Source organism: Dryobates pubescens, chromosome 29, assembly GCF_014839835.1.
Source record: "Dryobates pubescens isolate bDryPub1 chromosome 29, bDryPub1.pri, whole genome shotgun sequence".
Lineage (NCBI taxonomy): Eukaryota > Metazoa > Chordata > Aves > Piciformes > Picidae > Dryobates > Dryobates pubescens.
This window is the reverse complement of record NC_071640.1, coordinates 11,961,702-11,986,300: the sequence shown is the minus strand read 5'-3', so window position 1 is coordinate 11,986,300 and position 24,599 is coordinate 11,961,702. Positions and strand designations below refer to the sequence as shown.

General features: G+C 55.7%; 1 protein-coding gene across 1 annotated transcript in view; it reads left to right on the top strand.

Moving 5' to 3' along the window:
- PNPLA7 (patatin like phospholipase domain containing 7) overlaps positions 1 to 24,599 on the top strand; it is a 205,163-nt gene that overhangs the window by 32,048 nt on the left and 148,516 nt on the right. The window contains exons 13-16 of the mRNA XM_054174554.1: positions 6,034 to 6,134; positions 8,514 to 8,660; positions 19,311 to 19,388; positions 22,314 to 22,519. Coding sequence (XP_054030529.1) covers positions 6,034 to 6,134; positions 8,514 to 8,660; positions 19,311 to 19,388; positions 22,314 to 22,519 — 532 coding nt within the window. The remainder of the gene's footprint in view (positions 1 to 6,033; positions 6,135 to 8,513; positions 8,661 to 19,310; positions 19,389 to 22,313; positions 22,520 to 24,599) is intronic.

Genomic DNA, 24,599 nt, shown 5'->3' with positions numbered 1-24,599 from the left:
TTGGCCTGCATCAGGAGCAGTGTGGCCAGCAGGAGCAGGGAAGTCCTTGTGCCCTGTGCTCAGCACTGCTGAGGCCACACCTGGAGTCCTGTGTCCAGTTCTGGGCTCCTCAGCTTAAGAAGGACATTGAGAGACTTGAAGGTGTCCAGAGAAGGGCAACAAAGCTGGGGAGGGGTCTGGAGCACAGCCCTGTGAGGAGAGGCTGAGGGAGCTGGGGTTGCTTAGCCTGGGGAAGAGGAGGCTCAGGGGAGACCTTCTTGCTCTCTCCAACTCCCTGAAGGGAGGTTGTAGCCAGGTGGGGGTTGGTCTCTTCTCCCAGGCACCCAGCACCAGAACAAGAGGACACAGTCTCAAGCTGTGCCAGGGGAGGTTCAGGCTGGATGTTAGGAAGAAGTTCTTCCCAGCAAGAGAGATTGGCCATGGGAATGTGCTGCCCAGGGAGGTGGTGGAGTCCCCATCCCTGGAGGTGTTTAGGAAGAGCCTGGCTGAGGCACTTGGTGCCATGGTTGAGTTGATCAGATGGTGCTGGGTGATAGGTTGGACTGGATGATCTCTGAGGTCCCTTCCAACCTGGTTAATTCTGTTCTGTTCTGTTCTGTTCTGTTCTGTTCTGTTCTGTTCTGTTCTGTTCTATTCTGTTCTATTCTGTTCTATTCTATTCTATTCTATCTCCAGAGGTCACTTCCAACCCCCCCATGCCAGGCTGCTGTGATCTGCCCAGGCAGCCCTCTTACACTCCTGTGGTCCAGTCCCTGTGTGTTCTTAGGTTGGATGTGGAAGGATCTCTGCAAGTTAGCAGAGCCTGCATCCATCTGTCCTTCCTTTCCCCTTCTCTGTGCTGTGGGAGTTATGTCAGGGTGCACAGAGCTCACCAGAGGGAGAAAAGGATTTTTCCCTGCCAGAAGGAGCACATCCAATTGGGTAATTATGGGTTGCCTCAGTGAAAGGAGCTGATCCCTGCTCACTGCCTAGAGGTTTCAAGTCCCTCTTCAGCTCACCCAGACACCACCTTGGTGTCTCTATTGAAAAGATGAGGATCTTGCTTCAGGTTCTCTGCCCTACCTTCCTGTGTGTTCAGAGCCCATGGGCATATTGATTGTGTCTGTTACTCAGAGGCAGGAGAGCTGTCTGTTATTAGAGCCATGCAGGTGCTGTCAGCTCAGCCTGGCTTCCCAGAATGAGCCAAAACTGCTGCAAATGGTTTCAGGGAAAGCTTTCTTCTTCCCTTGCTGCAGGGGCTGGGGTGTGCTTTCAGCTGGTTTTGCTGTGTAGCTGTCTGCCTTGGAGCAGAGCAGTTGTGTAGGTGAGGAAATACAACCCAGCTGGCTTGGGCTGCTCTGCCTGTGCAGGATATTAACCCTGTGAGGGGAGAGATGGAATGAAGTCATGTGGAGCATCTCAGCTGGTGGACAGAAGCATTGGGGTTGGGTTGGAAGGGACCTCAAAGGTCATCCAGCTCCAACCCCCTGCCATGGGCAGGGACCCCTCCCCCCAGCCCAGCTTGCTCAGGGCCTCATCCAGCCTGGCCTTCAACACCCCCAGGCAGGAGGCAGCCACAGCCTCCCTGGGCAGCCTGTGCCAGAGTCTCCCCAGCCTCACTCTCAACAATTTCTTCCTCCTCTCCACTCTGTCTCCCCTCTCCCAGCTCAAAGCCATTGTTCCTCATCCTGGCACTCCCAGCCCTTGTCCAGAGTCCCTTCCCAGCTCTCCTGGAGCCCTTCAGGTCCTGCAAGACTGCTCTGAGGTCTGCCTGGAGCCTTCTCTTCTCCAGGCTGCACAGCCCCAGCTCTCCCAGCCTGTCCCCACAGGGGAGGTTCTGCAGCCTCTGATCATCTTTGTGGCCTCCTCTGGAGCCTCTCCAGCAGCTCCAGGTCCTTCTTGTGCTGGGGGCCCCAGAGCTGGAGGCAGTGCTGCAGGTGGGGGCTGAGCAGAGCAGAGCAGAGGGGCAGAATCCCCTCCCTGTGCTGCTGCTCTCCCTGCTTTAGGCCACACTTCATTAGCTGAAAGAAATACAGCAACAGGTTCCTGGAAGTAAGTGCTCCCAACTCAATGCTTTTAAGGTTGGACAGCAGCTACCTTTCATTGCTTACTGTCTTGGGATGTTTTCCAGGGTTAAAGGGATCTGCTTTTCTTTCCTCAGAACTGAAGCCTTGGTGCCCTGCAGCAAATGTGCAGGAGCACAGGGCTGGCCCTGTTGGGGAAAGCAACAGGGAGTGCAGCAGCTGAGACTTGGAAGGCTCTGCAGAGAGCCCTGGCCAGGCTGGACTGAGGGCTTAGGTTAATTGCATGAGATAGAATAGAATTAACCAGCTTGGAAAAGACCTTTGACATCATCCAGTCCAACCTCTCACCCAGCACCATCTGATCAGCTCAACCATGGCACCAAGGGCCTCAGCCAGGCTCTTCCTGGGAGAGGAGACCAATCCCCAGCTGGCTCCAACCTCCCTGCAGGGAGCTGGAGAGAGCAAGAAGGTCTCCCCTGAGCCTTCTCTTCTGCAGGCTAAGCAACCCCAGCTCCCTCAGCCTCTCCTCCCAGGGCTGTGCTCCAAAGATGAGGCCAAGTGCTGGGTCCTGCACTTTGATCACCACAACCCCATGAATGCTCCAGGCTTGTGGAAGAGGCTGGAATCTGCCCAGCATAGGAGGATCTGGGGGTGCTGAAGATGAGCCAGGGGGTGCTGAAGATGAGCCAGGGGGTGCCCAGGTGGACAGAAGGCCACCAGCAGCCTGGCCCTGATCAGCAGTGGTGTGGCCAGCAGGAGCAGGGAGGTGATCTTGCCCCTGTGCTGGGCACTGGGGAGGCCACACCTTGAGTATTGGGTTCAGGTTTGGGCCTCTCACTCCAAGAAGGACACTGAGGGGCTGGAGCAGGTCCAGAGAAGGGCAACCAAGCTGGGGAAGGGTCTGGAGAGCAGGGCTGGGGAGGAGCAGCTGAGGGAGCTGGGGATGTTCAGCCTGGAGAAGAGGAGGCTGAGGGGAGACCTCATTGCTCATATAAGAGGCTGGATTGAGGTGGGGGTTGGGCTCTTCTAAGCAACAAGTGACAGGACAAGAGGGAGCTGCCTCAGGTTGCAGCAGGGGAGGTTTAGGTTGGTCATGAGAAGAAACTTCTTCACTGGAAGGCTTGTCAGGCACTGGCCCAGGCTGCCCAGGGGAGGGGGCTGGATTCCCATCCCTGGAGGTGTTTCAGAGAGGCAGAGCTGTGGTGCTGGGGGCCATGGCTTAGCAGCAGACAGCAGAGAAGGGAGGTGAACTCCAAAGTCTCTTCCAAGCAAGAGCACTCTGTGGAGGTAAGAGGCAGCTGAGCCCCTGCCAGGGCCCACGTCAGATGCCATTGTTTGTGCAGTGACTTTCAGCCCAGCAGTGTGTGGGATAGCAGAGCATGTGTTCCCCCAGGAGCATTGCCTTCCACTCTTGAGTTTCCCACTGCCTTCTGTTCTTTTGACTCAACAGTTCCACTTAGAGCTCGTTCTGCTGTTTCCTTTCTGCCTCCCATTTGAGCAACAAGACAGTTTAATTAATCACTGTGTGGGAAGCTCAGAGCTGTGGCTGAGGAAGACTTCTGCTTTGAATAGAAGTCTAGTAGACAGAAGCTTCCACTCTTAGAATGCCTCCTGTCCCCTCTCTGGGCAGAGGATGCTTTTCATGGAATCAACAAGGTTGGGAAAGACCTCAGAGATCAGCAAGTCCAAGCTGTCACCCAGCACCTCCTGGCAACTAAGCCATGGCTCCAAGTGCCACATCCAATCCCCTCTTGAACACCTCCAGGGATGGGGACTCCACCACCTCCCTGGGCAGCACATTCCCATGGCCAATCTCTCTTGCTGGGAAGAACTTTCTCCTCCCCTCCAGCCTAAACCTCCCCTGGCACAGCTTGAGACTGTGTCCTCTTGTTCTGGTGCTGCTTGCCTGGGAGAAGAGACCAACCCCCAGCTGGCTACAACCTCCCTTCAGGGAGTTGCAGAGAGCAAGAAGGTCTCCCCTGAGCCTCCTCTTCTCCAGGCTAAGCAACCCCAGCTCCCTCAGCCTCTCCTCACAGGGCTGTGCTCCAGACCCCTCCCCAGCTTTGTTGCCCTTCTCTGGACTCAAGGTGTGGCCCAAGCAGTGCTGAGCACAGGGCACAAGGACTTCCCTGCTCCTGCTGGCCACACTGTTCCTGATGCAGGCCAGGATGCCCTTGGCCTTCTTGGCCTCCTGGGCACACTGCTGGCTCATGTTCAGCTGCTGTCACTCAGCACCCCCAGGTCCCTCTCTGCCTGGCTGCTCTCAGCCACTCTGCCCCCAGCCTGTAGCTCTGCCTGGGGTTGCTGTGGCCAAAGTGCAGCCCCTGGCACTTGGACTTGTTGAATGCCATCCTGTTGGCCTCTGCCCATCTGTCCAGTCAGTCGAGGTCCCTCTGCAGATTTCTTCATGTCCTGTGTGCCACAGAAGCCCAGCATGGTGAATTTCCATGTGAGGAAAGGCTGAGAGCTGGGCTTGGTCAGCCTGGAGAAGAGAAGGCTTAGGGGAGACCTTTCTGGCATGGAGTAGGACAGAAAGGGTGGCTGCCAGCAGGATGGAGACTCCCTCTTCACAAAGAGTGCCAGGGAGAAGCCAAGGGGAGATGGGGACAAGCTCCTGCTGGGGAGAGTCCCAGTGGGCTCCAGAAGGAAATGTTTCCCTGTGGGAACAGTTGGAGGTTGGAATCATCTCCCAAGGGCAGCAGTGGAGTCCCCTCCACTGGGCAGCTTAAGGCTCATCTTACCAGGGTGCTGAGCCAGCTCATTGCACCTCCTGTGACCTATAAAGATTGGAGCAGATGATCCTTGGGGTCTCTTCCAAGCTGGCATTCTGGCATTCTCTGATTCATGAGCATGGAAAACCCAGGGAACTTGTGGAAAAGGTCTGAAATGCTTTCAGGCTTTGCTGGGGGCTGTTTTGTATGGAGGGAGTGAGACTTGCAGAGGGCTTTGTTCTCCCTGTGAGAGCTGTTGCAGTGCAGCAGGGACAAAAGACCTACTTTGGTTTGGTGGAGTTGAGGGAAACAATGACCTGCTGGAGAGCAGTGAAGGGGAAAAGGCCCTGGGGGGTCCTAGGGGATGGGAGGTTGCCCAGGAGCCAGCAATGTGCTCTGGTGGCCAGGAAGGCCAAGGGCATCCTGGGCTGGATTAGAAGGGCTGTGGTTAGTAGGCTGAGAGAGGTTCTGCTCCCTCTCTCCTCTGCCCTGCTGAGGCTGCATTTGGAATATTGTGTCCAGTTCTGGGCCTCTCAGTTTAGGAGGAACAAGGAACTGCTTGAGAGAGTCCAGGCCAGAGGCACAGAGCTGCTGCAGGCAGTGGAACATCTTCCTCATGAGCAGAGCCTGAGGGAGCTGAGGGCTCTGGAGCTTGGAGAGCAGGAGCCTGAGGGTGACCTCCTTGCTGTTGCTAAAGCTGTGCAGGGGCAGTGCCCAGAGGCTGGGGCCAGGCTCTGCTGGGGGATGCCCAATGCCAGCACAAGGGGCAGGGGTGGAAGCTGAGGCAGAGGAAGTGCCATGGAAACAGGAGGAAGAATTTTGTCCCTGTGAGGTGCCAGAGCCCTGGAGCAGGCTGCCCAGGGGGGTTGTGGAGTCTCCTCTCTGGGGATATTCCAAACCCTCCTGGCTGTGTTCCTGTGTGAGCTGCTCTGGGTGACCCTGCTGTGGCAGGGGGTTGGCCTGGCTGAGCTTTGGGGTCCCTTCCAGCCCCTGGCATGCTGTGATTCTGTGATTTCCTTTAAGCACTGAGGAAAATCTGGGGGATTTGCCTCTTCCTGAGGACCTTCAGCTCAAACTGGCTCTGTTTTGTCTGCCCTGAAGGAATAATTGTTGTGTGTACAGGAGCGAATGGGGCAGTTTGGGGCCATGTTGGGAAGAGGTGAAGGTCTCAGCAGATCTTCCAGGTCAAAGGATGCTAGGGAAATAAATAAGAGTATGGAGAGGCCACTGCAAACCAAAAAGCCACCCAGGAGGGAGCTGGTGGGCTGGGAAACTGTAATCAAGGAGGTGCTTAATAAAGGCTCTTCTGTTGCTTGTAGGTAACTGCAGTGGTGCCAAGTCAGACATGGACATGGCCTATGAAAGGGCCAGAGTGCACTTTGGCTCAGAGGATGCTGCCAGCAGCCCTGTGGTGGGCAAGGTAGGTCCTGTCCTCTGCAGAGCCCAGCCTGCTGCTTCCCCTGCACTTCCTTACAGCATTCATTCCTTCAGTGAGTGGAGTGTTTCCTCCCTTCCTTCCAAGTGATGTCTGTGCAGCTCAGTGTGAGTTGTGGCATTTCATAGGCACAGAATGGGTTGGGTTGGAAACCTTCAAGCTCAGCCAGTTCCAACCCCCCTGCCGTGGGCAGGGACACCTCCCACCAGCCCAGGCTGCTCAAGGCCTCATCCAACCTGGCCTGAAACACCTCCAGGCTCAGAGCCTCCACAGCTTCCCTGGGCAACCTGTGCCAGAGTCTCACCACCCTCCTGGGGAAACATTTGCTCCTAACAACTAATCTAAATGGAGCTTCTTGCAGTTTGAAGCCATCACCCCTTGTCCTGTCACTGCCTTGCCACCGTGAAAGGTCCCTCCCAGCTTTCTTGTAGCCCCCTTCAAACCCTGGAAGGCTGCTCTAAGGTCTCCCTGGAGCCTTTTCTGCTCCAGAGCCCAACTCTCTCAGCCTGGCCTCCCTGCAGAGGGCTTCCAGCCCTGCCAGCACTGCTGTGGCCTCCTCTGACCCTGCTCCAACAGGTCCCTGGCTGTGCTGTGCTGAGGGCTCCAGAGCTGCCCCAGCACTGCAGGGAGGTCTCAGCAGAGCACAGCACAGGGGGAGAATCCCCTCCCTGCCCCTGCTGCCCACACTGCTGGGGCTCAGCCCAGGACAGGGCTGGCTCTGAGCTGCAAGCTCATCCAACCTGGCCTTCAGCACCTCCAGGCAGGAGGCAGCCACAGCCTCCTTGGGCAGCCTGTGCCAGAGTCTCCCCAGCCTCACTGTAAAGAATTTCTTCCTCCTCTCCAGTCTCAGTCTCCCCTCTCCCAGCTCAAAGCCATTGTTCCTCATCCTGGCACTCCCAGCCCTTGTCCAAAGTCCCTTCCCAGCTCTCCTGGATCCCCTTTGGGTACTGGAAGGCTGCTCCAAGCTCTCCCCAGAGCTGCCTTTTCTCCAGTCAGGCCATGCTTCATTTGTCAGGACCACTTTGCAGCAAGGAATTAAGAACTTGTTTCAGCCTGTGAACTTCCAGTCAGGAGTTATGAACCTCTTCTTCTTTTTGTGGTCTGCTTTTTATGAAGACCTGGAAGTTAAGAGCATCAAAATGCTCTTGAAATGTGAAACTGCAAGCCAAAAATCCCAGAATCCTAGAATGCCAGCTTGAAGGGACCCCAAGGATAGAATAGAATAGAATTAACCAGCTTGGAAAAGACCTCAGAGATCAGACAGTCCAACCTCTCACCCAACACCATCTGATCAACTAAACCATGGCACCAAGTGCCTCAGCCAGGCTCTGCCTAAACACCTGCAGGGATGGGGACTCCACCACCTCCCTGGACAGCACATTCCCATGGCCAATCTCTCTTGCTGGGAAGAATTTCTTCTTCACCTGCAGCCTAACCCTCCCCTGGCACAGCTTGAGACTGTGTCCTCTTGTTCTGGTGCTGCTTGCCTGGGAGAAGAGACCAACCCCCACCTGGCTACAACCTCCCTTCAGGGAGTTGCAGAGAGCAAGAAGGTCTCCCCTGAGCCTCCTCTTCTCCAGGCTAAGCAACCCCAGCTCCCTCAGCCTCTCCTCCCAGGGCTGTGCTCCAGACCCCTCCCCAGCTTTGTTGCCCTTCTCTGGACACCTTCCAGCAGCTCAACATCTTTCCTAAGCTGAGGAGCCCAGAACTGGACACAGGACTCAAGCTGCTCCAACCTTTTCAGGTCACAGGTGGTGCAATGAGCTGGCTCAGCACCCTGGCAAGATGAGTCTTAAGCTGCCCAGTGGAGAGGACTCCACTGCTGCCCTTGGGAGAAGTCTCCAACTGTTCCCACAGGGAAACATTTCCTTCTGGAGCCCACTGGGACTGTCCCCAGCAGGAACTTGTCCCCATCTCCCCTTGGCTTCTCCCTGGGACTGCTTGTGAAGAGGGAGTCTCCATCCTGCTGGCAGCCACCCTTTCTGTCCTGCTCCATGGCAGTAAGGTCTCCCCTCAGCCTTCTCTTCTCCATGGCCATTTCCCCTTTCCCTCCAGCCTCACATGCTGTGCTGAGCAGGCTCTAGCTCTACCAGGCTGGCAGCTGCCCAGTTTCTGCAGAGCCTCTTGTTCTCCCCTCTCTCAAGCTGTGATGAGTAACTTAGTTTGACTTGGGTGTGAGCTTTGCAGAGAAACCCAAGGATAAGGAAGGTACCAGGCTGGTGCTTTTTGGGAAGCTTTGCTTTCTGCTTTTGCAGGCCTCCAGTTGTGGTGGGCAGGGAGCACAGATGATCTGGCAAGCATTTGCTGGGTGGGTGCCAAGCCCAGCACTGAGACTGATGCCTGTTGTGTTTCTCTTCTTTGCAGTCCATACTGAAGAAGACTGTGACAGTGACAGGAACTCCTTCAGCAGTTTTCCACTACAGTGCTGTGCAGGATTCCTGTAACAGCAAACACATTGATGCCATCTTTGAAGCAGCCAAGAAGGACCTTTCAGCCTTGATGAAGCTTGATGTAAGTCCACAGAACCATGGGATGGCTTTGGGTGGGAGGGACTTCAGAGGTCATCTGCTCCAACCCCCTTGCCATGGGCAGGGACCACTAGACTCAGCTGCTCAAGGTCTCATCCTACCTGGCCTTGAACAGCTCCAGGGAGGAGGCAGCCACAGCCTCCCTGGGCAGCCTGTGCCAGAGTCTCACCACCCTCACACTGAAGAACTTCTTCCTCAGCTCCAGTCTGACCCTGCTCTGCCTCAGCTTCAAACCATTCCCCCTTGCCCTGTCTCCAGACACCCTCAGGAAAACTCCCTCTGCAGCCTTCCTGCAGGCTCCCTTCAGGTACTGGCAGCAGCTCTGAGGTCCCCTCAGGCTCTTCTCATTTCCAGGCTGAACAGCCCCAGCTCCCTCAGCCTGTCCTCACAGCAGAGCTGCTCCAGCCCTTGGATCATCTCTGTGGCCTCCTCTGGACTCACTTCAACAGTTCTGTGTCCTGCTTCTGCTGGGGACACCAGAACTGGAGGCAGGATTGGAGGTGAGGTCTCAGCAGAGCCCAGGGGCAGAATCCCCTCTGCTGCCCTGCTGCCCACCCTGCTCTGGCTGCAGCCCAGCACACAGCTGCCTGCTGGGCTGCAGGAGGGCACTGCTGGCTCCTGGGGAGCTGCTCAGCACCCAACACCCCCAAGGCTTTTTCTTCAGGGCTGCTCTCAACCCCCTCTGCACCCAGCCTGGATTTGTGCCTGGGCTTGGCCCAACCCAGATGCAGGACCTTGTTCTTGCAAGAAGAAATGGCTTTGGGTTTGCTTTTTCCTCTCCTGCCAGGCACTGAAGTGTAAGTTGTCTACCTGGTGGTCTGCAGACAGCTGAGTGTTTTGTTCTGTGTTGAAGTTATTTTAGCAGGGCTGAAATCAGTCTGAATTATGCTGCCTTTGGAAGAGGCTGTTCTGAGCTGCACTGCAGGAATCTTCTCTGCAGGGGCACAAATTCATCCCTGGGAGAAGCAAACTGCAATTCCTGCTGCCTTGTCATTCCCTGCTCTCACAGGCTGTGTGCTGGAAGCTCTGGGAAGCCTGCAGGTGATTGCTGAGTCCATTCATCCTGTTGGCAGAGCATCCAGGAGCCTTGTTTGGCTTCTGGAAGTGATTCTCTCTTTGGCCAGGGGCTCTGAGTGGGTTTCACAGCTGAGTGACTGTGCCCTGCCTGTTCCAAGGGAAATGCTGGAGCCCTGGCAGTCACCACTGAGCTCAGCCCCTGCTTAGCACCTTCCCCTTGTCAGAAGCAATGAAAATGTTTTGTTCTCATAGTTCCTCTGCTTCCAGCTGCACTTCATTCTAGAGCTGTGTCTGCTCATGCAGCTCCTCAGGCACTTCAGAGAAATTCTCCATCTGGCCACATCAGCCACAGATCTCCTTGCTTGATTACAGCTCACACTGCAACAGCTCCAGGCTGCTGCTGCTGCCAGAGGCCTGGGCACAGCTGCTGCAGCCTCCTCCTCCTCTGCTTGCAGAGCTCTCAGCAAACAGCACCTGCTGGAACCTGAAAGATTTTACTTACCACAATTCCAGCATGCTGGGGGCTCGAGGGTAGCTCTGGAGCTCACCCAGTCCAGCCCCTCTGCTCCAGCTGGGCACCCACTGCAGCTTGCCCAGGAGCACAATGCCCAGGGCAGGTTGAAAGCTCTCCAGAGGAGACTCCACAACCTCTCTGGGCAGCCTGCTCCAGGCCTCCAGCAGCCTCACACCAAACAAGTTTCTCCTCCTGTTCAGATGGAACCTCCTGGGTTCCAGTTTGTATCCATTGCCCCTTGTCCTGTCCCTGGGCACCACTGAGCAGAGTCTGGCCCCAGCCTCTTGCCCCCCACAGCTCCTTCAGCTCTTGCTGATCATTGCTCAGCTCCCCTCTGGGGCTGCTCTTCTGCAGGCTCTCAGCCCCAGACTTTTGGATTTTAACATTCCCTGCTGACTTCCAAATTATTCCTCTTGCAGCTTCAAACTCTTGGTCATGATCCTGCACCTGCCAGCAGTGAGGCTGGAGAGATGAGCTCTGTCTTGTTGCTTAACAAAGCAGTGCAGCACTTCTGTCAGTCTGCAGGAGTCTGAGCTCTCTTGGGTTCAGGTTCAGTTTTTCCCAGACATTTATAGGTTCACAGAATGGGTTGGGTTGGAAGGAACCTTCAGGATCATCCAGTTCCAGCCCCCTGCCATGGGCAGGGACACCTCCCCCCAGCCCAGCTTGCTCCAGGCCTCATCCAGCCTGGCCTTTACCCCCAGGGAGGAGGCAGCCACAATGTCTCTAGGCTGCCTATTCCATAGTCTCACCACCCCTGTACTGAAGAACTTCTCCCTCAGCTTGAAACCATTGTCCCATATCCTGTCTCTAGACACCCTCAGGAAAAGTCCCTCTGCAGCCTTCCTGTAGGATCCCTTCAGGTGCTGGAGGGCAGCTCTAAGTTCCCTCCAGAATCTTCACAAGGTTGGAAGAGACCTCAAAGATCATCAAGCCCAACCTGTCACCACAGACCTCATGACTAGACCATGGCTCCAAGTGCCACATCCAATCCCCTCTTGAACCCCTCCAGGGATGGGGACTCCACCACCTCCCTGGGCAGCACATCCCAATGGCCAACAACTCTCTCTGGGAAAAACTTTCTCCTCACCTCCAGCCTAAACTTCCCCTGGCACAGCTTGAGGCTGTGTCCTCTTGTTCTGGTGCTGGTTGCTAGAGAGAAGAGACCAACCCCCACTTGGCTACAACCTCCCTTCAGGGAGTTGGAGAGAGCAATGAGGTCACTCCTGAGCCTCCTCTTCTCCAGGCTAAACAACAATCTTGTTCTCTCCAGACTGAACATCCCCAGCTCCCTCAGCCTGCTGCTCCAGCCCTTGGATCATCCTTGTGGCCTCCTCTGGACTCATTTATAGCTCATGAAAGGCTCCAGAGCATCTTAGGTGAAACTCCTGTTGCAGGAGGAGTGAAGCAGGAGTAGGCACTTTGACCTCTGGCCCTGCAGGGGCAGAGGTTTGTATTCAGTTCACCACTGGTGTCTTCATTTCACACCTACCTGATCAGCAGTGACAGTTCCCAGATCACTGCAGCAAATCCCTGCTGCCTGCAGCACTATTTCTTGTTGATTTATTTAGTGTTTTGACCCCAGAGCAAATTTCTCAGTAATTACCAAGTCAACATGTTAGACTTGAAGTTAATTGGATCAGGGTCCTTAGGATGCAGCATGCAGTAGGCAGTGTTTTGGCATAAACATCTGAACAGGTTCACAGATTCACAGAATGGTTTGGGATGGAAGAGACCTTCAAGAAGATCCAGCTCCAAGCCCCTGCCATGGGCAGGGACACCTCCCACCAGCACAGCTTGCTCAGGGCCTCATCCAGCCTGGAAATGAACATCCCTAGGGAGGAGGCAGCCACAGCCTCCCTGGGCAGCCTGTGCCAGAGTCTCCCCACCCTCACTCTCAATAATTTCTTCCTCCTCTCCACTCTCACTCAGTCTCCCTCTCCCAGCTCAAAGCCATTGTTCCTCATCCTGGCACTCCCAGCTCTTGTCCAAAGTCCCTCCCCAGCTCCCCTGGAGCCCCTTCAGGTCCTGCAAGGCTGATCTGAGGTCTGCCTGGAGCCTTCTCTTCTCCAGGCTGCACAGCCCCAGCTCTCCCAGCCTGTTCTGCCAGGGGAGGTTCTTCAGCCTTCTGATCATTTGGTGGCCTCCTCCTCTCTCCAGCAGCTCCAGGTCCTTCTTGTGCTGGGGGCCCCAGAGCTGGAGGCAGTGCTGCAGGTGGGGTGAGAGCAGAGCAGAGGGGCAGAATCATAAACTGAGCATTCTTCTGCACCAGGGAATGAGTTAAGGGGAAGAGTTGCACTGCCCTGTGCAGGGCTGCCCCTGGAAGAGGCAGCCACTACTGCAGTTTAATGAAGTAGCTGCAAATGATCAGAGGATGTTAGGGGTTGGAAGGGACCTCTGGAGATTGAGTCCAACCCCCCTGCCAGAGCAGGACCACAGAACTCAGCACAGGGCACACAGAACACAGCCAGATGGGGCTGGAAAGGCTCCAGAGAAGGAGACTCCACAACCTCTCTGGGCAGCCTGCTCCAGGGCTCTGGGAGCCTCACAGTGCAGAAGTTCCTCCTCATGCTGAGCTGGAACCTCCTGTGCTGGAGTTTCTATCCACTGCCCCTTGGCCTATAGAACAGAATAGAATAAACCAGGTTGGAAGAGACCTTCAGGATCATCCCTCCTTGTGTTTCCTAAATCAACCATAAAGAAAGAGGAGGCTCCTGCCTGTGCTGCTGTAACATCCCTTCCACAGTCTAGGTCTGCCCTCCCCAAGCCTCAGCCCATTCCCTCTCATCCTCTGAACTGAGCTAGGCTCTTCAAAACTTGGATATTGCAGCAACTTGGTTTTCACAGGCAAATAAGGATCTGCCAGAGTGTAGCCTGCAGGCAGAACCCTGATCTGAAGGTCAATATTCATTCCTTCTGGGCAAGAGAGCAGAAGTGGGAGAAGCACCTTGTGGTGTTTAAGATCTTGGGTTCAGTGCTGCTGCCATCAATCAGAGAAGGAATTCTGTGAGCTCTCCTCTTCAGAGTGCTACCTCAGGTCATTTATTGCTTGGCTGGCTGAAGTTGCCATTTCTCAGAGCAGCCAGGCAGTGTGACTAAGATCAAGATGTTGGGATGACAAATGCTGATGTTTTGGGGCTTTGGTTTTTTGTTGGTTGCTTGTTGGGTTGTTTCATGAGTCTGTAGGAGCTGGAGGGGGGAGGAAGTTGGTTACTGGGCAGTGTGATTTCAACAGCACTTCAGGTGTCTGCCCTGAGAATGAAAACTTTCATGGGAGGGACCCAAGGAATTCCAAACTATTTAAAACAATCTCATACAACTTGGACACCATCCCCCACAGCAAACTCCTGGCCAAGCTGGCAGCCCCTGGCTTGGGCAGCAGCTCTCTGAGCTGGGTTAGGAACTGGCTGGAGGCTGAGCCCAGAGAGTGGTGGTGAATGGTGCCACAGCCAGCTGGCAGCCAGGCACCAGTGGTGTGCCCCAGGGATCAGTGCTGGGCCCCAGCCTGTTCAATATCTTCATTGATGATCTGGATGAGGGCATTGAGTCCATCAGCAGTAAATGTGCAGATGACAGCAAGCTGGGGGCAGGAGTTGATCTGTGAGAGGGTTGGAGAGCTCTGCAGAGGGACCTTGCCAGGCTGGGCAGATGGGCAGAGGCCAACAGGATGGCATTCAACAAGTCCAAGTGCCAGGGGCTGCACTTTGGCCACAGCAACCCCAGGCAGAGCTACAGGCTGGGGGCAGAGTGGCTGAGAGCAGCCAGGCAGAGAGACACCTGGGGGTAGTGGGTGACAGCAGCTGAACATGAGCCAGCAGTGTGCCCAGGGGGCCAAGAAGGCCAAGGGCATCCTGGCCTGCATCAGGACCAGTGTGGCCAGCAGGAGCAGGGAGGTCATTGTGCCCTGTGCTCAGCACTGCTTAGGCCACACCTTGAGTCCTGTGTCCAGTTCTGGGCTCCTCAATTTAAGAAGGACATTGAGAGACTTGAAGGTGTCCAGAGAAGGGCAACAAAGCTGGGGAGGGGTCTGGAGCACAGCCCTGGGAGGAGAGGCTGAGGGAGCTGGGGTTGCTTAGCCTGGGGAAGAGGAGGCTCAGGAGAGACCTTCTTGCTCTCTCCAACTCCCTGCAGGGAGGTTGTAGCCAGGTGGGGGTTGGTCTCTTCTCCCAGGCACCCAGCCCCAGAACAAGAGGACACAGTCTCAAGCTGTGCCAGGGGAGGTTTAGGCTGGAGGTGAGGAGAAAGTTCTTCCCAGCAAGAGAGATTGGCCATTGGAATGTGCTGCCCAGGGAGGAGGTGGAGTCCCCATCCCTGGAGGTGTTTAGGAAGAGCCTGGCTGAGGCCCTTGGCACCATAGTTTAGTTGATCAGATGGTGCTGGGTGAGAGGTTGGACTGGATGATCTCTGAGGTCTTTTCCAACCTGGTTGATTCTCTTCTATCTTTCCAGCTTGACCTGCAGTTGTGATCTGGGAGTTAAACATCAGTGCAGGGCACAACTGTCTGAGCTGTAAGGGAATTTCCTTTGGTGAAGACTCCTTTGGCTGGCCCAGTTAATTGCAGCTCTTCTTGCTCATAAATTGTTGCTGCTTTCAGTGCTGCATCACCACCCCCTGCTAATTTATTATCTGTTGTAGTAACACAGATTGTTACTTGCTGTGCATTGACAGAATCACAGAGTGGTGATTCTGAGGCTGGAAGGGACCTCAGGGGATCATGGAGCTTGTGCAGTGACTTCTTTTACTCAGAGCTCATGCCTGGAGGAATCAGCAGCTATTTAGCTCAGATCCTGTAACTGTGCAGTGCCAAATTTCACAGACTCACAGAGCAGTGCAGGTTGGAAGGGAGAGCACCCAGTCCAACCCCCCTGCCAGAGCAGGGGCACCAGGGCAGGGCACACAGAACACATCCAGGTGGGGCTTGAAAGTGTCCAGAGCAGGAGACTCCCCAACCTCTCTGGGCAGCCTGCTCCAGGCTCCAGCACCCTCACAGGGACAGAGTTTTCCTTTCTGTTCCCCTGGCACCTCCTCTGCTCCAGCTGGCACCCAGTGCCCCTTGTGCTGTCCTTGGCCATCCCTGAGCAGAGCCTGGCCCTGTCCTCCCCACACTGCCCTGCACATCTTTATCACCAGCAATGGCCACAACAACCCCAGGCAGAGCTACAGGCTGGGGGCAGAGTGGCTGAGAGCCGCCAGGCAGAGAGGGACCTGGGGGTAGTGGGTGACAGCAGCTGAACAGGAGCCAGCAGTGTGCCCAGGTGGCCAAGAAGGCCAAGGGCATCCTGGCCTGCATCAGGAACAGTGTGGCCAGCAGGAGCAGGGAAGTCCTTGTGCCCTGTGCTCAGCACTGCTTAGGCCACACCTTGAGTCCTGGGCTCCTCAGGTTAGGAAAGATGTTGAGCTGCTGGAAGGTGTCCAGAGAAGGGCAACAGAGCTGGGGAGGGGTCTGGAGCACAGCCCTGGGAGGAGAGGCTGAGGGAGCTGGGGTTGCTTAGCCTGGAGAAGAGGAGGCTCAGGGGAGACCTTCTTGCTCTCTGCAACTCCCTGCAGGGAGGTTGTAGCCAGGTGGGGGTTGGTCTCTTCTGCCAGGCAAGCAGCACCAGAACAAGAGGACACAGTCTCAAGCTGTGCCAGGGGAGGTTTAGGCTGGAGGTGAGGAGAAAGTTCTTCCCAGAGAGTTGTTGGCCATGGGAATGTGCTGCCCAGGGAGGTGGTGGAGTCCCCATCCCTGGAGGTGTTCCAGAGGGCATTGGATGTGGCACTTGGTGCTGTGGTTGAGTCCTGAGGTCTGTGGTGCCAGGTTGGACTCGATTAGCTTTGAGGTCTCTTCCAACCTTTGTGATCCTGTGTGTGATTCTGTGTGAGGACACTCCTCAGGCTCCTCTGCTCCGAGCTCAAGAGCCCCAAGCTCCCTCAGCCTGTCATGGAATCATAGAATGGTCTGAGCTGCAAGGGACCTCCAAAGGGCATCCAGTCTGATCCCACTGCAGTCAGCAGGGACATCCTCCACTAGATCAGCTTGGCCAGAGCTCTGTTGAGCCTCACCTTGAGTATCTCCCGGGATGGGTCCCCAACCACCTCCCTGGGCAACCTGTTGCCGTGTTCCAGCACCCTCATAGCAAAGAACTTGTTCCTAACATTCAATCTATAGCTGCTCTGCTCTAGTTTGAAGCCATTGTCTCTCATCTTGTCTTTGCAGGCCTTTGTAAACAGTCTCCATCCTTCCTGTAGCCCTTTGCAGCTACAGGAAGGCTGATATTAGAATACAGAATTGAGCAGGTTGGAAAAGACCTCAGAGCTCATCCAGTCCAACCTCTCACCCAGCACCACCTGATCAACTCAACCATGGCACCAAGGGCCTCAGCCAGGCTCTTCCTAAACACCTCCAGGGATGGGGACTCCACCACCTCCCTGGGCAGCACATTCCCATGGCCAATCTCTCTTGCTGGGAAGAATTTTTCTAAGATCAAGTCTAAACTTCCCCTGGCACAGCTTGAGACTGTGTCCTCTTGTTCTGGTGCTGCTTGCCTGGGAGAAGAGACCAACCCCCACCTGGCTACAACCTCCCTTCAGGGAGTTGCAGAGAGCAAGAAGGTCTCCCCTGAGCCTCCTCTTCTGCAGGCTAAGCAACCCCAGCTCCCTCAGCCTCTCCTCCTGGAGCCTCCTGCCCTCAGAAGGGAGGAATTTGGGGTTGCTGGTCTTGCCCATTCAGCAGAGAGGATGCTAGGCAGGGTGGATCTTGTCTGTGACCTTGTTTTCTGAGCCCATTAGTCACTAATCAGGGTAGCCCCAGCTCAGAAAAGCAGGGTTTCAAGGGCTGCTTGGAGGTCATCCACTCTCTCTGCATGCCCAGTGCAGCATCAGGTAGTGCTAAGTCCTTTGTGGCAGGTGTTTGCCTAAGCTGCTCTTAAAGATCACTGCTGAGGAGGACTTCAGAGCTCTGTGTGCAATCTATTCCCTCACTTAAGTGGCCTTAGGGAGGAAAATCTTTGCCACAACTGCTGTTTGAGCTAATGAAGGCAGAAGCAGCTGATGATCTGTGCAGCTCACTGGGGGGCTTGTGAACATAGAATGGGTTTGCTTGGAAGGGAGCTCCAAAGCTCCTCCAGTCCAACCCCTTCTGCAGGCAGCAGGGACATCCTCCACTGGATCAGGCTGCCCACAGCCCTGTCCAGCCTCACCTTGAACATCTCCAGAGCTGGGGCCTCAGCCACCTCCCTGGGCAACCTGCTGCAGTGTTCCAGCAGCCTCCTGGTGCAGGACTTGTTCCTCACATCCGATCTCCATCTGCTCTGCTCTCATTTCAAACCATTGCCCCTGCTCCTGTCAGACACTGAACTGCACCACTCTGGGCTTCTCAGGGGATTTATTTAACTTCCTTGTGCAGCTCAGGAGGGATCTGGGGCTGGGTGGTTTGTGTGTGTTGTGAGGTTGTCTGTTTAGTTGTGCTGCTGCTGGAGTCCACAGCCTCCCTGGGCAACCTGTGCCAGGCTCTGCCCAGTCTCACTGCAAAGAATTCCTTCCTCATCTCCACTCTCAGTCTCCCCTCTCCCAGCTCAAAGCCATTGTTCCTCATCCTGGCTCTCCCAGCCCTTGTCCAAAGTCCCTCCCCAGCTCTCCTGGAGCCCTTCAGGTACTGGAAGGCTGCTCTGAGGTCTGCCTGGAGCCTTCTCTTCTTCAGGCTCAGCAGCTCCAGCTCCCTCAGCCTGTCCTTGCTGTGAGGTTTCCTTCATTAAGGCTTTGTCTGTGAGCCTGGGTGGTGCTGTACAGCCAGAGCTGGATGCAGAGGGAGGAAATAGCCCAGAAATTAGTGGAGTTGATATTGCTGAAGTGAAATATTTTGACAGGTGCTTGTCAGGTTCTGTGCACTGGATGTGTTCCCATCAAGCAGCCTGATTGCATTAAACCACTTCTTCTCCCATGGAGGTCTGTGTGCTTTTCATCAGCTGTAGGTGTACAGAGAAATTCAGATGATTGCACTTGTTCTGCCCAAGTGCCAGGTTCTACACAGCAACCCCAGGCAGTGCTACACTCCCTGGGCAGAGGCCAACAAGTCCAAGTGCCAGGAGCTGCACTTTGGCCACAGCAACCCCAGGCAGTGCTACAGGCTGGGGGCAGAGTGACTGAGAGCAGCCAGGCAGAGAGGGACCTGGGGGTGCTGGTGGACAGCAGCTGAGCAGGAGCCAGCAGTGTGCCCAGGGGGCCAAGAAGGCCAAGGACATCCTGGCCTGCATCAGGAAGAGTGTGGCCAGCAGGAGCAGGGAAGTCCTTGTGCCCTGTGCTCAGCACTGCTGAGGCCACACCTGGAGTCCTGTGTCCAGTTCTGGGCTCCTCAGGTTAGGAAAGAGGTTGAGCTGCTGGAAGGTGTCCAGAGAAGGGCAACAAAGCTGGGGAGGGGTCTGGAGCACAGCCCTGGGAGGAGAGGCTGAGGGAGCTGGGGTTGCTTAGCCTGCAGAAGAGGAGGCTCAGGGGAGACCTCCTTGCTCTCTCCAACTCCCTGCAGGGAGGCTGTATCCAGGTGGGGGTTGGTCTCTTCTCCCAGGCAAGCAGCACCAGAACAAGAGGACACAGTCTCAAGCTGTGCCAGGGGAGGTTTAGGCTGGAGGTGAGGAGAAAGTTCTTCCCAGCAAGAGAGATTGGCCATTGGGATGTGCTGCCCAGGGAGGTGGTGGAGTCCCCATCCCTGGAGGTGTTCCAGAGGGGATTGGATGTGGCACTTGGAGCCATGGTTTGGTTGTCAGGAGGTGCTGGGTGACAGGGAGGACTTGCTGATCTCTGAGGTCTTTCCCAGCCTGGTTGAGTCCATGATTCTGTGCCAGCTGCTGCAGTTGTGTTGTCATTAGTGAGCCCTTAAGCTCTAGGGGGCTGAGCTGACAGGGAATCCTTCACCTGAAGTGTGGTCAGCTACAGCAAATGCAGCTGCAGCTTGCTTCTGGAGCTGTTGGGTAGGGAAAGATAACAATTCCCCCCCCCCACCTTTGAAAGAGATTCAAGTCCTTGTGAAGTCCTCTGTGGGAATTCTCTTCCTTTGCATGCTGTGGCTGCTTCCTCCCCTTCCTGCCTCTTACAAGCTCAGTGAATCCTCTCTCCCCCTCTCTCCCCCAGGATCCTTCCTTGTTGAATGGCAAAGTGACCCTGCACCAGGTTACTGCTGGGACTGTGCTGTCCAGGCAAGGAGATCAGGTGAGTGAGCATCAGCTGGGGGCAGACAGAGCTGGCTCAGGCTTTGTCTTGCCCCCCACAAGGTATTTATACACCCTGGTGATTAACTGAAAATTCCCCTCCCAGCCTTCTGTTCTTGAGGTGAAACAGTCCCAGCTCTCAGCCTGCCTGTGCCCATGAAACAGAAGGCTTTGGCTTGGGAAGGACCTGAAAAGGTTAGCTGGCCCAGCACCCCCATGGTGAGCAGGGACATCTGCAACTGCAGCAGGTTGCTCAGAGCTCCAAATGGTTCCAGGGATGGAGCATCTGCCACCCCTCTGGGCAACCCAAGCCAGGCTCTCACCACCCTCAGTGCCAAACATTGCTTCCTTCTCCCCAGTCTGAATCCCCCTCTTTTAGTTTCAGACCATGCCCCTCTGTCCTGTCACAACAGGCCCTCAGGAGAAGTCTGTCCCCAGCTGCTGACTCACCCCTTTAGTTCCTGAAAGACCACCAGAAGGTCTCCCTGGAGCCTTCTCCCTGTTGAACACAGCCTGGCCTCAGAGCAGAGGGCTTCCAGCCCTGCCAGCACTGCTGTGGCCTCCTCTGGCCCTGCTCCAACAGGTCCCTGGCTGTGCTGAGGGCTCCAGAGCTGCCCCAGCACTGCAGGGAGGTCTCAGCAGAGCACAGCAGAGGGGCAGAATCCCCTCCCTGCCCCTGCTGCCCACACTGCTGGGGCTCAGCCCAGGACAGGGCTGGCTCTGCGCTGCAAGCTCATCCAACCTGGTCTTGAACACCTCCAGGCAGGAGGCAGCCACAGCCTCCCTGGGCAACCTGTGCCAGAGTCTTTCCACCCTCACTGTAAAGAATTTCTTCCTCATCTCCAGTCTCAATCTGCCCTCTCCCAGCTCAAAGCCATTGTCCCTTGTCCTGTCAGCTCAAGGCCTTGTCCAAAGTCCCTTCCCAGTTCTCCTGGAGCTGCTTTGGGTACTGGGAGGCTGCTCTAAGGTCTCCCCAGAGAGAGGCTGGGGCAAGGCTGAGCTTCTCACCCAGCACCCCCAAGCCTCTCCCCTCAGCACTGCTCTCCATCCATCCTCCATTCAGTCTGGGTTTGTGTTTGGGATTGCCCTGACCCAGGAGCAGGACCTTGCAGTTGTTTCTGTTCAGCTTCCTGAGGCTCACTTCCTGAGCTTGTCCATGTCCCTGTGGTGATGTCCCCTGCCTCTGGCACATGGATTGCACCACTCAGCAGCTGCAGTAGCAGTGGAGCCAGAGGGGCCATCTGGTACCTGTCTGTGTTCAGCTCTCCTGTGCCTTGAGGAGGAGGTCTGCAGTACCACACCTTAACACTTGCTGGGGAGGTCTGCAGCCTGGCTCAGCCTCTTCTCCCAGCCCACACTGCAGGGTTTTGCTGCTGGCCCTCACTTGCAGTACTTTTCCCCCCAGCCAGCAGCAGTCAGTGTATTTGTTTCTGGCAAGGAGCAGTTAGGATCTAATGAAGCTCATTTGTAACAGTGCTGTGTAAACAGCCCAGCCTCTGCCAAGCTGCTGAGGGGCAGCTCCACTGACAGTGCTGCCACCTTCTGCTCTGCTGAGCTGCCATAGAATGCTTTGGGTTGGGAGGGACCTCCAAAGCTCATCCAGTCCAACCCCCCCTGCAGTCAGCAGGGACATCCTCCACTGGAGCAGGTTGCTCAAAGCCTTATTGAGCCTCACCTTGAATATCTCCAGGGATGGAGCCTCAACCACCTCCCTGGGCAACCTGTTCCAGTGTTCCACCACCCTCATGGTGCTAAACTTCTTCCTGACAGCCAATCTCAATCTGCTCTGCTCTAGTTTGAAGCCATTGCCCCTGGTCCTGTCCCTGCAGGCCTTTGCAAACAGTCTCTCTGCAGCCTTCCTGTAGCCCCCTTCAGGCTGCTATGAGGTCTCCCTAGAGCCTTCTCCTCTCCAGGCTGAGCACCCCCAGCTCCCTCAGCCTGTCCTCAGAGCAGAGCTGCTCCAACCCCCTGAGCATTTACTGGCCCCTCTCCATCAGATTGCTCAAAGCCTTATTGAGCCTCACCTTGAATATCTGCAGGGATGGGACCTCAGCCACCTCCCTGGGCAACCTGCTGCAGTGTTCCAGCAGCCTCCTGGTGCAGGGCTTGTTGCTATCATCCAATCTCAATCTGCTCTGCTCTCATTTCAAGCCATTGCCCCTTGCCCTATCACTCCAGGCCATATCCCTCACCCTCTGCTGCTGTTACCCGCTCAGCTCCATCTGCAGGTCCATTGTCATGCCTCTTGCAGGTGCTGCCTCCCTTGTCCATCCCCACCCAAAGAGGAGCAGGTTTGTCAGGGTTGTGGCTGTTCAGCTTGAAATATTCATCCAGGCTGAACACCCCCAGCTCCCTCAGCTTGTCCTCAGAGCAGAGCTGCTCCAACCCCCTGAGCATTTACTGGCCCCTCTCCATCAGATTGCTCAAAGCCTTACTGAGCCTCACCTTGAATATCTGCAGGGATGGGACCTCAGCCACCTCCCTGGGCAACCTGCTGCAGTGTTCCAGCAGCCTGATGGTGCAGAACTTGTTGCTATCATCCAATCTCAATCTGCTCTGCTCTCATTTCAAGCCATTGCCCCTTGCCCTATCACTCCAGGCCATATCCCTCACCCTCTGCTGCTGTTACCCGCTCAGCTCCATCTGCAGGTCCATTGTCATGCCTCTTGCAGGTGCTGCCTCCCTTGTCCATCCCCACCCAAAGGGGAGCAGGTTTGTCAGGGTTGTGGCTGTTCAGCTTGAAATATTCATCACCTGCTTTTAATAATTCACTCTTGTGGCTTATTTTTTCCCCCCACCTAATTGTCCCAGAGCTGCAGGGAGCTTCCTGGAAAGCAGCTGCTCGGGGCAGGGTAGTCCTGGCACTGTGCTCAGTGCTTTGAGAGCCTCGAGAGGTTTCACTGAGCTCTTCTTCCACCTCCTGCAGGATGTTAATGTTTGCTTTGTGGTCTCTGGGATGCTTCATGTGTACCAAAGGAAGATAGACTCAGAGGAGGACACCTGCCTGTTCATCACCCACCCAGGGGAGCTTGTAGGCCAGCTGGCTGTGCTGACTGGGGAGCCACTGATCTTCACCATCAAGGCCAATCGAGACTGCAGCTTCCTCTCCATTTCCAAGTCCCATTTCTATGAGTGAGTTCTGCCCCCCCTCAAGGCTACTTTCATTTTGGGGGAGGGTTAAAGTTTTCATGGCCCTTTCAGGGAGCAGTGGATGGATGCATGGTGCAGAACTGCTGCAGCACCTCCTGAGCACACCCTGCAGTTTATGGGAGGGTTTAAAGCACCCAGATGAGCTCTGAGCTGTCTGTCTCCAGCCAGAGGTAGTGCAGGGACCATGGTGATGTGTGTCATGGCCAGCAGGATGAGGGAGAGGATTCTGCCCCTCTGCTCTGCTCTCATGAGACTCCAGCTGCAGCACTGCTTCCACTTGTGGTACCCCCAGGACCTGGAGCTGTTGGAGCAGGTCCAGAGGAGAGGATGAGAGGGCTGCAGAACCTTCCCTGTGGGGACAGGCTGGGAGAGTTTGAGCTGTTGAGGAGAAGGGTCCAGGGAGACCTCAGAGCAGCCTTCCAGTAGCTGAAGGGCTCCAGGAGAGCTGGGAGGGACTTTGGGCAAGGGCTGGGAGTGCCAGGATGAGGAACAATGGCTTTGAGCTGGGAGAGGGGAGACTGAGACTGGAGAGGAGGAAGAGATTCTTTGCAGTGAGGGTGGGGAGACTGTGGCACAGGTTGCCCAGGGAGGCTCAACACCTCCCTGGAGGTGTTGAAGGCCAGTCTGGATGAGGCCTTGAGCAAGCTGGGCTGGTGGGAGGTGTCCCTGCCCATGGCAGGGGGGTGGCACTGGGTGATCTTGAAGGTCCCTTCCAACCCAAAGCACTGTGAGATACCTCTGTGTTTTAAGAGGTGATACCTCCTTTGTCCCAGGATTAGAGAGCTCTTAACCCCGTGGGTGTGACTGATGACCCAAGGCTCACACACTTTGTGATGCAAATGGCAAAGCCTGGCCAGAGGCTGTGCCCTGCCAGGTTGGAGGCTGCTTTGCCAGGCCCTTTCTTTTAGGTTGAGGATTTCTTTTTGCTGCAGAACTCCCCCCTCCCAGTTCTGTTTCCAAACACAGCCCAGGCTGGACAAATGGATGGAGTTGTACCCTCTGCCAGCTTGCTGTTGACAGCAAACTGGCAGGAGTGACTGGCACACCAGGAGGCTGTGCTGCTGTGCTGGAGAGCTGAGTGGGGAGAAACCCAGGGGAGTTCAACCAGGGCAAGTGTGGAGCCCTGCATGTGGGCAAGAATAACCCCATGGATCAGGGCAGGCTGGGGGCTGATCTGTTGGGGAGCAGCTCTGGGGGAAAGGACCTGGGAGTGCTGGTGGACAACAGGATGGCCATGGGACAGCAATGTGCCCTGTGGCTAAGAAGGCCAAGGGCATCCTGGGGTGCATGAAGAGGAGTGTGGCCAGCAGGGCAAGGGAGGTTCTCCTTCTCCTCTACTCTGCCCTGGTGAGACCACATCTGGAGTACTGTGTCCAGTCCTGGGCTCCCCAGCTCAAGAAGGACAAAGAGCTACTGGAGAGAGTCCAGCACAGGGCCAGGGAGGTGCTGAGGGCACAGGAACAGCTCTCATGAGGAGAGGCTGAGGGCTGGGGCTGCTTAGCCTGGAGGCTGAGGATCTTCTCAGTGCTTACAAAGATCTAAGGAGTGGGTGGCAGGGGGATGAGACCAGGCTCTTGTCAGTGGTCCCCAGTGCCAAGGCAAGAGGTAATGGGCATGAACTTGAGCAGAGAAAGCTTCATCTAAACGTGAAGAGAGCCTCCATTATTCTCTCCCAAACTCCTTTCTTCCACTCTTGTCAGGTCCTTTGCTCTTTTCCTTTGTGCTCTCCTGGAACACTGTGTGGTTTTCATTCTCACTAATGAATGAGGAGGCGAAGCAGACAGAGTGTGGTCGATAGCTGCCATTAGGCAAAGAGCACAGGGATGGAAGCAGCCCTGGGTCTGGAACTGCATGTTGGAGGCTGGGCAGGAGATTAAACTCACTGCAGGCTCAGGGCAGGAGCCTTTTTTTGTGCCACTAACATGGCTAAATAGGTCTCTGGAAGTGGGGGGCTGCAGTACAGGGGTGGCAGGAGCTCATTCTCTGTTACAGACCTTAAATGCTTTGCTGTTGTGCTGGGGTGCTGTACAAAGTGTGCAGTGCCTACGCTGCAACTGTTGGT